Below are 13,567 nucleotides of genomic sequence, written 5' to 3'. Positions count from 1 at the left end.
CTACTAATTTAATAGATAGCTATAGCCGTCCCTAGTCAACAGTTCCATACTTTTTACCATTATTTGGTTAAGTTTTAGGTGACACACTAGAGATCTCTTGACTATGTCTCATAATTTGGTTAGGGTGCATCACTTACAGGTAACATCCTAACAAACTCCAAATTTAGTTGGGTCTTAGCATGACATCTGGGGAATTCTATAACTAAAAATGTTTAAATTTAAATTTATTTTAATTTTTCAGACATAGGTTATCTTAACTAGAAGAAAATAGGTTCAAATGTGCTCGATTTAGGCCTTGTTTTGTTGCGGCATTCCTTTTGAGATTGGGTCAGCAGAGTTTGGGTAAGCGGCATTTTTTTTTGAGATCAGCAGTATTACAGAGATATAAGAAAAGAGATTTTGCAAAAGTCGTGTTAACAAACAACACATGGTAACTGTTTCGCCGATTTAAACCGAAAACAGCGTATTTAAGGAGAAACAAATGAGGCCTTACATTGATCGCAACCTTCTTTGGGTTGACTACGCATACCTCCATCACTACTACTTGTCAATACTCCTTTTATGAAAGCTTGTTTTTTATGGTATCCAAACCCGCATGCACTCAAAGCTAAAAATTTTTACTTGCAGATCCCAAACTTCCAAGATTGTTGAAGATGCTTATATGGATACAAAACCAACTTGATGAGAAGGCCGCTTATCCTCGTATCAATGACTTAACCACAGCGGCACTTGAAGAACCAGCCATTTGAAAGTGTATTCCATGTAAGCGGTGTGATCTTGCATTTCCAGTGGAGTCATACGGTGTCTTGTGAATAGCTTCTTCTTGTTATCCACTTATGATTCCTTAGCACTAATTTAGTATTTATAAGTGCTATTTCTCTGTTACAATCATGTTGCTCTGTAATTATAACTTCAGTTTCATATTCACAGCTAAGTATAGAGTTTTTAGTTATACTTTCTGCATTCTGGTATTGTTTGATGAGTATTTAATGGTACTGTTTATGTTTTCAACTTTTCAGAACTTGATCTATTGAAGAGAAAGCTGTTTCTTATTTTCAATAGATCGTTGAGTATTATTTCATCTCATATTTCTTAGTAGCAGTAGATGCATGTTATTGCCATTCTTTTCTGTTATTTTATTTGCTCCTACGTCTCAATAACATAATCAGATATGTGTTAGACCGGTCGAACTCCAACCGGCCCCTCCGGTTCTTTGCTACAGGAGGAGGGCCTGCGGCAATACCAAAATGAGAGAGTGAGGGGTAGGGCCCACTAGGAATTCAAATTCAAACTATTTGGAGGCAAAGGAGGGGGTGACAAGGGCAAGGGAGTAATTTAGCTTAATTAATTAATTGGATGCTTTAAGTAGGATGAAGGAATTAGGGTTAGGTTTTCATGCATGATTATTGTTTCTTTTGGAGTTCTCTTTGGTGTTTTGGACTCTAGACTTTTAGTCTAGAAATTGGGAGAAAACAATCCTCTCAAATTGAGGATGAATTTGTATCTTTGTTTCATTCTTGCTTCGCTTTGATTTCTATAAGATTATCTACTGTTTTTATTATTTCCACCAAAGTTCTTTTATTTTTCTCGCTGTTTTACTGATTTAGATTTGCTTGCGAACTCATGTATTTCCCATTAGGGTTACTTGCGAACTCAAGTATTTCCTATCAATATATGATGACTAATCATAGAAAAATAAGAACAAGTCTATGATCTTACTTTTTACTGCATAACACTTGATGTGATTCCAATATAGTGAACTATGTCAAATCTGGGTTGAATGTGATTGGATTAGTGAAAATAGATATTTGGATTAAATGTTTTTTTTGTAATTGCTGGGAAGTAACTCATTAGAATTATACTAGTTTCCTTTTTTAATTTGAAGAAGACTGAAGCAGCATACAGATCTTAAAGATCAATTCAGTCCATCCTGAAAAATTGCTTTTGCATCACTGTTTTGAATATGCTAGAATTGCTAGTTTAACCGGTGAATCGGTCCCGATTTCGTTGAATTGATCTGTTCAATTGGCTAATTAATCATAGTAATTTATTACATTAAATATTAAAGATTAAGTATTGCAAATGCATTTGACAAGCTTTAGAAGTATATTTGCTTGTCGGATGCATATGAAAACTAAGATTTCATTTGGGACGGCTTTCTTAATGTTTTTTAAAACATTTTTTTAGTATAAAAATTTTAATTTTTTATTAAAAAGTTATTTTAAGAAGCAATAAAAAATTGTCCTAAACGAAACCTAAGGCTTTGTTTGGGATGATTTTTTTATTATTTCTTAAAATATTTATTTAATACAAAAAATTAATAATTATACTTAAAAATTATTTTAAAAAACAGTAAGAAAATCATCTCAAATGAGAGATTTCAGCTAAAATTTAGATTTCAAAACAAAGTTTATGATGGACCACAATACGACTATTATGGCCTTCTTGTAGGACCAATCTTTTTTATATAACGAATGACCTAATTCTAGTAGTAGGGTTGGTCGTCTAATTTTTATGATTTTCTTTGAAATCGAGTAATTATTGTTGTCATATATTAAGCATTTATATATATAAAATAAACTTGTTGACAATATCTCTTGTATTTTTAGCCTACATCCAACACAAAATTAGGCAAGAACACTGCAGAAACTCCCTATTTGCTTGTAGGATATGCGAGAACTGAGCAGTTGATTTTAGTTGAATTTTGGAGAGAATGTATCTCAGAGGATTCACTAAGGTTTCATTTGAGACGGTTTTTTTTTTTCGTCAAGAAAGTTTTGTTAGTATTTCCCTATTTTCAGTCGAATTGCATCAAGAATCAGCTTTAAACATGTAACTCTTTGCTTTAGTCATGGATGTTCTTATTAGATATTTGCTAGATGATGTACTCTGGTTTTTGGTTTTTGTTTTTTGTTGATGATATTATTCTTGTTGATAAGATTAGAGATGGAGTTAAAGGTAAACTTGAATTATAAAGGTTAACCTTAGAGTAAAGGTTTTCATTTGAGTAGATCTAAAATTAAAAACATGGAGCATAATTTTAGTAGTAAAGAAACATTTTGGGGGGATTATGACATTGGGTGATCAAGTTATTAATAAGAGTGGACATTTTAGATATCTCGGATTTATCGTCCACAGTGATGGTGAAATAGATGTGGATATTATTAGTAGAATTCAAGTTGGATAGTTGAAGTGGAGGAAGGCTTGTTGTATGATAGAAAAGTACCAATTAAATTTAAGGGAAAATTCTGTAAGAAGGTGGTGAGGCCTATAATGTTTTATGGCGTAAAATATTTGTCTTTTATTAAGTTAAGTGTTGCAGAGATGAGGATACTCAGGTGGATTAGTGGCTTTACCCTTAGAAATAGAATGCAAAACAAGCATATACGTGAAAAGGTTGGAGTAGCTCCAGTGGCATATAATATTAGAGAGTCGTCTTAGATGATTTGGTCACATAAAACATCGGCCTTCTGATGACTTAATTAATTAGGAGAGTAGATCTATTAGGTTTGGCTAATGTTAAAAAATGTAGAGGTAGACCTAAAAAGACATGGTTAGAAAATATTATAAATGACTTTTTTTATTAGATTTAAATGAGAATTCGACTCTTAGTACGATACAATGGAGAAAAAAAGATTCATGTAACTAACCTCACATAGTGAGATAAAGTCTTGATATTGTTGTTGTTATTGTTAATAAATTTTTGTATTAAAAAAATGGTAAGAAAGTGTTCCAAACTAAGCATTAATAGCATAAATTAAAATCATATTTGCATTGCCTAAAGGAGGTTTCTTCAACTACCCAATTAAGCTAAAATTATCTTAAGAGAGTGATTCTTTGTTTGTAAAGCTGAAATTTAATAAAAATGCATAAACTTTCCTCATTTATTTGCCTTAGTGTTGAAATACTTACAAATAATTGTTCTAAAGTCTAACAAATAATTGTGGGATGCACTTTGGTAATTAAAATAATCATGAAGTATTTTAAAATCATAAGCTTGAACCCTCAATCTAAAATAATCATCTTTGAAAGGTTCAAATTATGTTGGTTCAACCTAATGAGGGTAAGTGCCCCTTCTAAATTTCTGATGTTTTGAATATAATATAAATACATTAATAAGTATTTTCCCTTTATTATTTGACATTTTAATAATAAATGTATAGTTGAGCAGTCGCAGATTTGGTCAAAGTGGACCTGACTCTTGTGATGTAGACCCTGCAGAGGGCAAGCTTCCAAAGAACTCGTCCATGCGGGTGACTCGCTCAAATCAAGTTAACAAGTTTCCCATGTTGGTTAGGCACTTAGGCAGTATCATGTCATAAGACTAGTAGTTATGCATGATGATGCAACACAACTAATGAATATTATTATTATTTTGCTCTTGTATATGTAGTCAATCATATGGTGTCTCAAGCCTTGGCCCAAATATATAAAGAGAGGGTTAGTGGTATACTGTCACATAATTTTTGAAATTCAAGCTCATTCGAAAAAGTTCAATGTTTCTTTCATTGAAACTCTCTCTCTCTCTCTCTACTCTCTTCACACAACATTCTTAACATAGTTTGGGTGTGATCAATATATTATTTTAATTTCAATAATGAATATTTAATTTATATCTTTTCCAAAGTACAAAATTAATTTACATGCTTAATTAAACTTTTTTTTTTTGGGCTTTGTCTTAATCATCCCTTGAAGTTTGGGAAAGATGAGTGAGGCACCCAAAAAATTACAGCATTATGATAAAAAATCATTGATTGCAACCAGGAGCCGCCAAGTCACCCAATGTACAATACATTATGTGATGTGGCGGCTCTTTGACACGTTTGACTTCCGCACGTAATAATCTCTCCATGATTTGTAGCCATACTCTTTTTCTTTTCTATATTCTTCTTTTTGTCACAAGTAAGCTTCCAAAATTAAGAATATCAGCCATATTGTTAGGGCAATCACTTTGGAAGGCAAAGTTCCACAACAATGTCGAAAGCATGATTATAAATTATAATCATAATTAGGACAAAAAAGTAACGATAGAAAGAGAGAAATTGCATATAGGGATCACTAATATATTTTCCTTAATTGCTATTTTTTTAGGTAAAAAATGTGTTAGTAAATTCTGAACGTGTTTAAAAATTATTAGATTTATTTTGAAATCAGTGACTAATATGAAAATTTTATATAATACTAATCGTAGTATAAATCTATTAATTTTTTAAGGTCATCCTAATATAATTTATGTCAAGATCCGGCCCGGCTAGCCCGATATTAACGGGGCAGGAATAGTGATTTGGAGTTTATGTAATTGTGGTATAATGTTTTAGTAGTTGTGTGAGAAGAAAAAGTTTGGAACTCTTCTAATTGATGTTGCTTAGCGGCTCTTTTATTTAATGTTGAATGATGTTTATGTACTGATATTAAAGTCTTTAATGAAATTATTTATGTTTAATTATGCTCATCTATACGGCCGACTGTTCCCGCCCCGTTAATATCGGGCTAGCCGGGCCGGGTCATGACAATTTATATGATGTAATTTTTATTCTTTGATAATTGTACTATTTAATTGAAGTTTCTTGAGATTATTCTTAAGTTTCATTTGAAATAGTTTTTTATTAAAAAAATATTTAATTCAAAAAATTTATATGCTAAAATTATTTAAACATTTTAATGAAAAAAATCTTATTGTTTTTGGAAGCTTTTTTATCTCAGCATCCTTCTCACTCTTTTTTCTTTTAAATTAAATTTGAATAAATTTAGTTTTAAATTTATACACGCCTTCATAAATATAATTTCTCCTTAATATTACTTCTGTCTTTAAAATTTGCTTGAAATAAATTAAATGTATTGTAAAATTCAATAATGTTAATAATTGGTGGTTGGTGATAGGTGGTCGATAATAATTTTACTCAGTATTTTAAGATTAAATAACTTTAAATATAATAAAATTGAACTAAATAATAAATTTTAAATATTTGTTGTTTTTATATTTAAAATTCCTCTACATATTTTTTCCTTATTATTATTATTTTCGGGAATTATACACAAGAATACGGCCATATTATGACTTGGAGTTTTTATTTGGTTCGATTGACCAGATGCAAGAAGCATCCGGTCGTAGGCAAAAAAACCGCGGTACCGAGGTGTCCGCGGTACCGAGTACACCTCGGTATCGAGTTTTTTTTGCCTACGACCGGATGGTTCTCTGCATCCGGTCGGATGACGTAATAATTGTTCTATGACTTGATCTATAAAATGGAATTTAAATATTTGGCCAATGGACGGACGACACGTAATGGCACTTCCCAGCAGTGGCGGGTACTCAGCAGGCTTGTTCATTTATGATGCGGATTTTATTGATTCTTTGGATATCGCCATCAAATGAAAACAAAGCACGTGCTTCCGCGTGATCGGTTTGCATTATAGTTTTTGTCCAATCATCGCTTTATTTTTATTTAGATGTAATTAAAAAAAAACAAATAATTAATGGCTGTTTGGTTGGGATATTGTAGTTGTAAAATACTTGTTGAGGGCTAGAATGTTTGCTGAGGAAAAAAGTATCAAATTTCATATTTTTGTGCCAGTATCCAGCTCATAATGAGAGAAAGTATAGAAAGTCCATAAATTTTTTCGTAGAAAATTCTGAAGTAAAAAACTACGGGTCCACTTGTAGTTGAAATGATTTCATTAGTGTTTGAATATATTATATATAATTAATTCATCTTTGAGGATGATCAAATTACAATAGTAAGCCATCAGGTTGAAATCTTTGAAGAACATGGATCGGAGGGAAGTTCAACAGCGAATGGTGGATGGGAGAAAATCCGGTGTCAGTTGGCGGCCATGCGAAAATCCGACATTAGCTGGTGGCCGGGCGAAAATTAGTTGACAATCGATGACAAGGTAGAAGTTCATCGATAGTCCAACGACGATTAGTGACTCGGCAATATATGGTCGAGGAGGAGGAATATTGTTGCAAGAGAATTCAGATTTTTCTTGATAGAGGAAGAAGAAGATGGAAACTGAGAGAGAAAGAGCGGGAGGCAGACACTTGAATAAAGAAAGTAGAAAGTATTATTAATGCTAGCTAATGTGATTACAGAAGAGTATATATATAGACATATATGATGGTACAGAGGTAAATACATAAAACGAGATATATTCAAACTAGCTTATTCTCTAACATTTCTATCTTCCTTCTTTTCATTGCTTGGGCCTCCTTCATTGGCATGATCATTAAACATGGAGAAGATCAAGGACATGTTGGAAGTATTTTGAATTGATGACCGATATTGACTCCCTTGATCATGGATCGTTTATCGACTATTTGTCTTAATGACATTAAAATTCAACAATCTTGGGCTCATTGGATTCATCTTGATTGGTCGTTCGATTCAACTATAATCATGTCATGTTTGGAATTCATTTGACCATTCAATTTATGATTTGAACCTTCCAAAGGAGCTTTGGGTTTTCATTTGGACATATTTGGATTCATATTGGGTTGCATTCGACTTCGTTGGGTTCGTCGTTTCGAGATGTTCAGTTCAACTATAAGTTTGTTGAAATCAAAGTTCAGATGATTCCGGATTTAATTTCGAGAGTTTTCAACTTGATTTTGCCTAGAGATTTGTGCCTGGGCATGATTAATTTTTTATGATATATCAATATTGAAAATGCAGCTGAATGAAAAAATGAATGCAAAGTAAATATAGTGTAAAACATTTTAATTCATTTTTTAGTTGAATTAAACTAGCTCGGTTTTGAGCGAGAACATTTTACACAACAAAAAATCTTGCTTGATAGCTGCCACCCACCGACCATCACCATCACCATCACCATTGCCACTCGCCACCCACCACCCACCACCGCCACCACCATTAGCCACCACCGTCGTCGCCGTCCGCAGCCGACCACCACCCTCATTTAATGCAGAGACGCGCAATCGACAGTTATTTTTAAATTTTAGATTGCATTTATTTTACTTCAAATTAAATAAAAAAATCATTCACATGAATTTACTGTAGAGTTATCCAAATAACTTCAAAGTATTTCTTTTATACTAAATTCCTTTTTTTACCCAACCAAATAGTCCGTAAGTAAAGCTCTATCGTTATTTGAATTGCATGAGATCTTTCATTTTTTAGAAAATGATCGATAGATTATTGCAACTTATTCATTGCTTAATATGGGTTTTGAAAGAACATTATATTTTATGATTAGAATATAAACATTGGATAATATATACAAATAAATTTTAATACAAATTCATGAAAATTAATAATGCAAGGCATGCATATTTAAAATACGCCACATAAATTTCTCTTGGTTGATGAGCATAAATAAAATTTATTTAATCCTAAGTAATTTATGTTGCATAAATTCTCATATTAATTTAAGCCTGTTCTTTCGCTTGTTGGGCAGATGCTCTTGATAACACTTATAATATATTCAACCGTGGAAGATCGAAAAGCCTTACAACAACTCTTTCATCATCTGCACTATGAACGCCTCTAAACTTTGAGAGATTATTACGTGTGGAGTTTGGACAGAAAGAACCGTTTGGTTTTATGTCTGTGAACAATAAAAGCATAGTGCTGAACAATAACTATGCTTTTACTATTTACAGTCACAAAACCGAACGATTCTCTGTGCCCGAACACCACACGTAGTAATCTCTCGTAAACGTCACATATGACCGTTTGAAGTTATGTAATAAATATCCCAACAATATATCAGAAGTTGTAAAAAAGAGGGCTGATAATGAGGTAGATTGAGAAAAATAGTAAATATTTCAAATCCTCACCCACTTAGTGCTAACTTAATAGTTAATAATTCAAAGAATTTGCTATGAGCACATCATAATACACCACATAGAATATCAAATAAAAAATTAATATATAAAAATAAAGATTACTTTATCAGCCCAATAATACAAAATTGATTGCAAAACTTCAAATAAATGAGACAACTTTTAAATATTAAAATATTAGCGTGGTTATAAAAGAGTACAGAATATTATGTTTAATCATTTTTTTTTCACGTAAAATATATAGGTCCTATATTTTATTTTTATATTCACATTAGATTCGGATGAACAGGAAAGGAGTTCGGTAAGACTGATTGCTCAGAATGGATAACAGAGGACCACAATCCTTTAATAAATTGTGATTAAAATAATGTTTGGTTGATCAGAAATTCAAAGGCCTCATCATTGTCCGAGCAATATAAATTCTGAGATAAATATCATAAATTATAACTGATTCAACCATTAATTATCTAATGATTTTAATTTTCTAACTTCTTTATTTTCAGTTTGAGCATTTATTTTGGGGCTTCCCTCTTATTATTTTTTAAAACGGTTTTATAGTATGAAAATTTAATTTTTATACTAAAAATTTTCTTTAGAAATTAATAAAAAAAATGTCCCAAAGGAAGCATGGAAGTACACTTCGGTTTGACTTATAATTTTTTTTTTTTTTCACTATTTTTATTAATTTTTGTGACTAGAAGCTCCTTTGTAGAATCAAATTTATTTAATTAATGCTTTCTTATTGTTTTTTAAAACAGCTTTTTAGTACAAATATTTTAATTTTTGCACGAAAAAGCCACTTTAAGAAATACTAAGAAAGCCGTCTCAAAACGAAGTCAAATATGATAGCATTAAGAAAGTAGCTATTTAATTTTTTTTAAAATTATATTTATACTATCCACATATACTTTCATAAAATTAATTTCCATGCAACAGATTCAGAATTTTCTTTATAAAACACTGCATATATTCCAGATAAACCCTAAATCAATCCTATCTAAATTAAGGTATATCTCATAAAATTAAAATAAAAAAAGGTTATCTCATAAAATCGTCCTAAATAGATCCTTAATTAAGATGTTCTAATCTTTTTTTTTCCTCTTAACTTTTATCAGTTTAGTTTTGGTGTCGGTAAAGATTAGCCTTTTTTCAATTATTTTTCTTCTTTTTCTCCTATATTTTAGATATTAAAGTCATTAATTTCTAGGTGAAAGTCAACAAATATTAGGTAGATGATTGAATATTTCATTAGCATGTAGATACCATGTTCTTAGGTCAAATTAACTATACTAACCAGCAATTAGAATAAGCTGTGATTGAATAAAAAAGATATATATTTTTCATTGAAGTGATATAAAGTCGTAGTGATGAGAGAACTAACAGCCAAATAAATAATTATTGCAGATTAAACTGACATCAGAATCTTAGTGCTCTCTTATATGATAATAGACACTCGATAACGACCCTTTTAACAAACAGAAGTTCAAGGTTTTGATATCAAAGCATTTTTAATCGAAAAAACATTGTGAGGATAACTTAATCAAATTTGTATTAAAATGAGGTTGAAATTTATTAAATTATAATAATTTTCTTCACGTTGAATAACAGGGCTTTATGCTTACAATTTGTTAAAAGATATTGAATTTCTTGCTGAGATAGGGATACAAAACAAGAAGAATACGTTATATTCTCTTATTTTCAAGCTATTAAACTTAACTTTAGTCTTGCAACAATAGTAGAAGTTGAAAGAGCATTTTTTGTAATGACGATCATAAAAACTCGACTATAAAATAGAATATGAGATCAGTGCATAAATTATATTTTATTAGTTCATACTGAAAAGAAATATTAAATTGTATTGATAATAATGTTATTATTTATTTTTTTTTTAAATATGAAAAAGAGACATTATAAATTATAAATATTTTTTATTTTATAATTAATATTTAATTTTTTTTGTAATTTTGAAATTTTAACGCTGGGCACAAGATCAGATAAAAAAAATTAAGAGAAATTAAAAAAAGAAATTTAGGCCCTTTATACAAAATTTATGGCTCCCACTGCTTACAAACAAAATAGAGAATTGCAATTTTTGACGAGAAAAATGACACAAAAAGAGATGACATTCTCTCTCTTTTTTTCTTTTTTTTTTTATTTTTTTATTTTTTATTTTTTTTTTGTGCGATTGAGACACATGTTTTTGGTTTTTGCAATTGCGACACGTATTTTTTGGTCTATTTTGGTCATTTTCTTCGGTCTGCATAGCAGCGCAAGAAGACTCTCTGAGTTTGGGCAAATTATTACGTCCAGTGTTTAGATTCGTCCGGACACCAATCAGACGCACCATGTCACCAAATACACCGGATCCCAGTATATTTGGGTGACGTGATGCGTCTGGATTGGATGTCCGGACGTCCGATCACCAAACGTAATAATTCGCCCTGAGTTTATACATAAGAAAATTTGAGCAGGCCGAACGCCACTATGAGAAGGTTTCCTTCAATATTTTGGATTATAATATTTTTGTATTTTATGAGAATCACCACATAATCTAACCAATCAAATTTGTATTTCACTTTAGGAGCTAAAAGTGAATAACTATATATAATCATCAAAATAATAAAAAAGTCTCAAATTTTTTTGCACAAAATCTAATAAAACACCTAATTCAAACTTCTAAAGATCATAGATCTCAATTTAAAAAGCTTATCATAAATTAAATATACAATTCTCTTAACAAATAGAAATTAATTCACACAGATGAATGTGGGAAGAACCCCCTTAATAGAAATGCCATTAATTTACATAAAGAGGACAGTCATAATTTATTTGCTCTTCTACAGCTAGATAGCATAACTGATTGCGTGTATATTATTATTAAGCTTAAATTTACATTAAAAGAAATTAAATAACCGATTTGGCACCAATAATTACAGTGCACCAAAAGGGGGAAGTTTAGCTACTAAAAAACGTAAATATCCCACAGCTAATTAATCCCTTTGTTCTAATAATATCCGAAGAATTTTACTGACGATTTTCTAACGAGCAGATCTATATATTTGAACAGTATTCCTCTGTACATTTATATGCTAAATCTGTATTGTAACAATTGCATAATATAATATAATAATAGATTAAAATACAAATTCAAGCTCATACTAACATAGTAACATATCATGAATTACATTCCTCCATTGATTTGAGGCGATATAATTCTCTTCTTAATATAGATTATAGATCTATTAAGCCTAACCCAGCACTACTTAGTAAGATAATTCACAGTTGTAGTAGGCGAGATAGGATAGTAGGTGATGACTGAAAGGAGAAATTGAGAAAGAGAGAGAGTACCGATCACCGTTGATTGTCCGCTGGAAAACTTTTAGCAGATGTTAGCCCTCCAGTCTAGAGGCGGCGCCGCCCCGTTCAGGAATTCATCCATTGGTTTCCGAAATGAAACCATATGACTGTTCACCATATACGCCGTGACCCTCTCCGAAACCCTAACCTCTTCCATCATCATCTCCTTCAACCTCTGAGTGAACTCCGGAACGAATATCAAATCCCACACTACACCCACCCCACCGGGCTTCAAAACCCTAATCATCTCCCCCAATCCCCTCCCCCTCTCTGCCGCAGCCGCCGCAGGGGAATCCCCCGGCCGGCGTCCGATTCCGCTGAGATGAATCGAGGAGACTACAACATCAAAGTATCCATCGGGGAAGGGAAGACGACGGGCATCGCCCTCGCGGCAAGTAACGTACTCCTGAACTCCCTCGGCGCCGGCGCGACGAAGTGCGGCGACGGCGATCTCGCGGCGGCAATCGAGGCCAACAACCCGACCGGAGCTTCCCTGCTTCTTGAGCTGCAGAGCAACGGCGTTGAGGAGTATGCCTCGGCCGCAGCCGACATCGAGCGCTGTACGGACGGCGGACCAGTCAGGGACGGTGGAGATCATGCGCTGGGCCATGATCCAGCGAAGGGGGACGGAGGAGTACATAATGTTCGCGGCGGCGAAGAGGAGGCAGAGGGCGGAGAGGGCCAGGACGGATCCAGAGAATCCGGCGGCGAAGCGGAGGAAGGGGGTTGGGAGGGAGGGGAGGAGAGAGTGAAGGAAGGAGAGAAAAGGGGAGAAGTAGAGGAGGAGGAGAAGGGAGGAGATGATGAAGACGAAGGCGTGAAAGAACAGGAATCCAATCGTCTGCCACTCGTCGGTGCCGTAGATCGAGTAGATCTGCATCCAATCACGGCCACCGGACTTACTCATTTCCTCCGATCTTCTTCTCCCGCTACTTTGCTTCTCCGATCGAGTGGTTTGAGATCCCCGAGCTTTGAAAGAACAACGGGGGCTCTCTCTTTCTCTCTGCAGAGTAGACGAGGGAGAGAGTGGGGAGGAGGGAAGATGTCGGAACATTTTAAAGCTAGATCGTTAAACCCTGCAGAGTATTTGGCTATATACAGTTACTTCCGTAAAGAAGCTGACCTGCTATCATCGGTCATCTAGGTTAACTGCAACGTGCAAGCGAGTTTACGCAGGATTAATATAAAAAGAGTGACCTGTTGTTGAACAAAATTTCATACGAAACAATATTGAAGAAATAAATCCGTCGCCGGTCATCCAGGTTCGCTGAAAGCTGATGCCGGGAATTCGCGCTAGATAGAAATAATAGAATGGCGTATAAAGTGACCAGTTGTTGAACAATTAATTCGCAAATTGTTAGACAATAATGCTCAAATTCTCACCAACATCCCCTAAATTACGGAGCC

General features: G+C 33.2%; 2 protein-coding genes across 2 annotated transcripts in view; one reads left to right on the top strand and one right to left on the bottom strand.

Moving 5' to 3' along the window:
- Positions 1–934, top strand: part of LOC110116194 (protein GID8 homolog) — a 28,002-nt gene extending 27,068 nt beyond the window's left edge. The window contains exon 6 of the mRNA XM_020849686.2: positions 628–934. Within this exon, the coding sequence (XP_020705345.1) occupies positions 628–749 (122 nt within the window). The 3' untranslated portion in view covers positions 750–934. The remainder of the gene's footprint in view (positions 1–627) is intronic.
- A 10,950-nt stretch (positions 935–11,884) lies between these two features.
- LOC110116149 lies at positions 11,885–13,228 on the bottom strand. The gene has a single exon (XM_020849624.2). The coding sequence runs from the start codon at positions 13,212–13,214 to the stop codon at positions 12,183–12,185; it is 1,032 nt and encodes a 343-aa protein (XP_020705283.1). The 5' UTR covers positions 13,215–13,228; the 3' UTR covers positions 11,885–12,182.
- Between the last annotated feature and the right edge of the window lie 339 nt (positions 13,229–13,567).

The sequence above is a fragment of the Dendrobium catenatum genome, unplaced genomic scaffold (assembly GCF_001605985.2).
Source record: "Dendrobium catenatum unplaced genomic scaffold, ASM160598v2 original_scaffold_235663, whole genome shotgun sequence".
NCBI lineage: Eukaryota > Viridiplantae > Streptophyta > Magnoliopsida > Asparagales > Orchidaceae > Dendrobium > Dendrobium catenatum.
This window is presented reverse-complemented; position numbering and strand designations above follow the sequence as displayed.

What these genes read in the sequence shown, in the direction of transcription:
- LOC110116149 (XM_020849624.2), bottom strand. Translation starts at nt 13,214, where the DNA reads ATGTTCCGACATCTTCCCTCCTCCCCACTCTCTCCCTCGTCTACTCTG.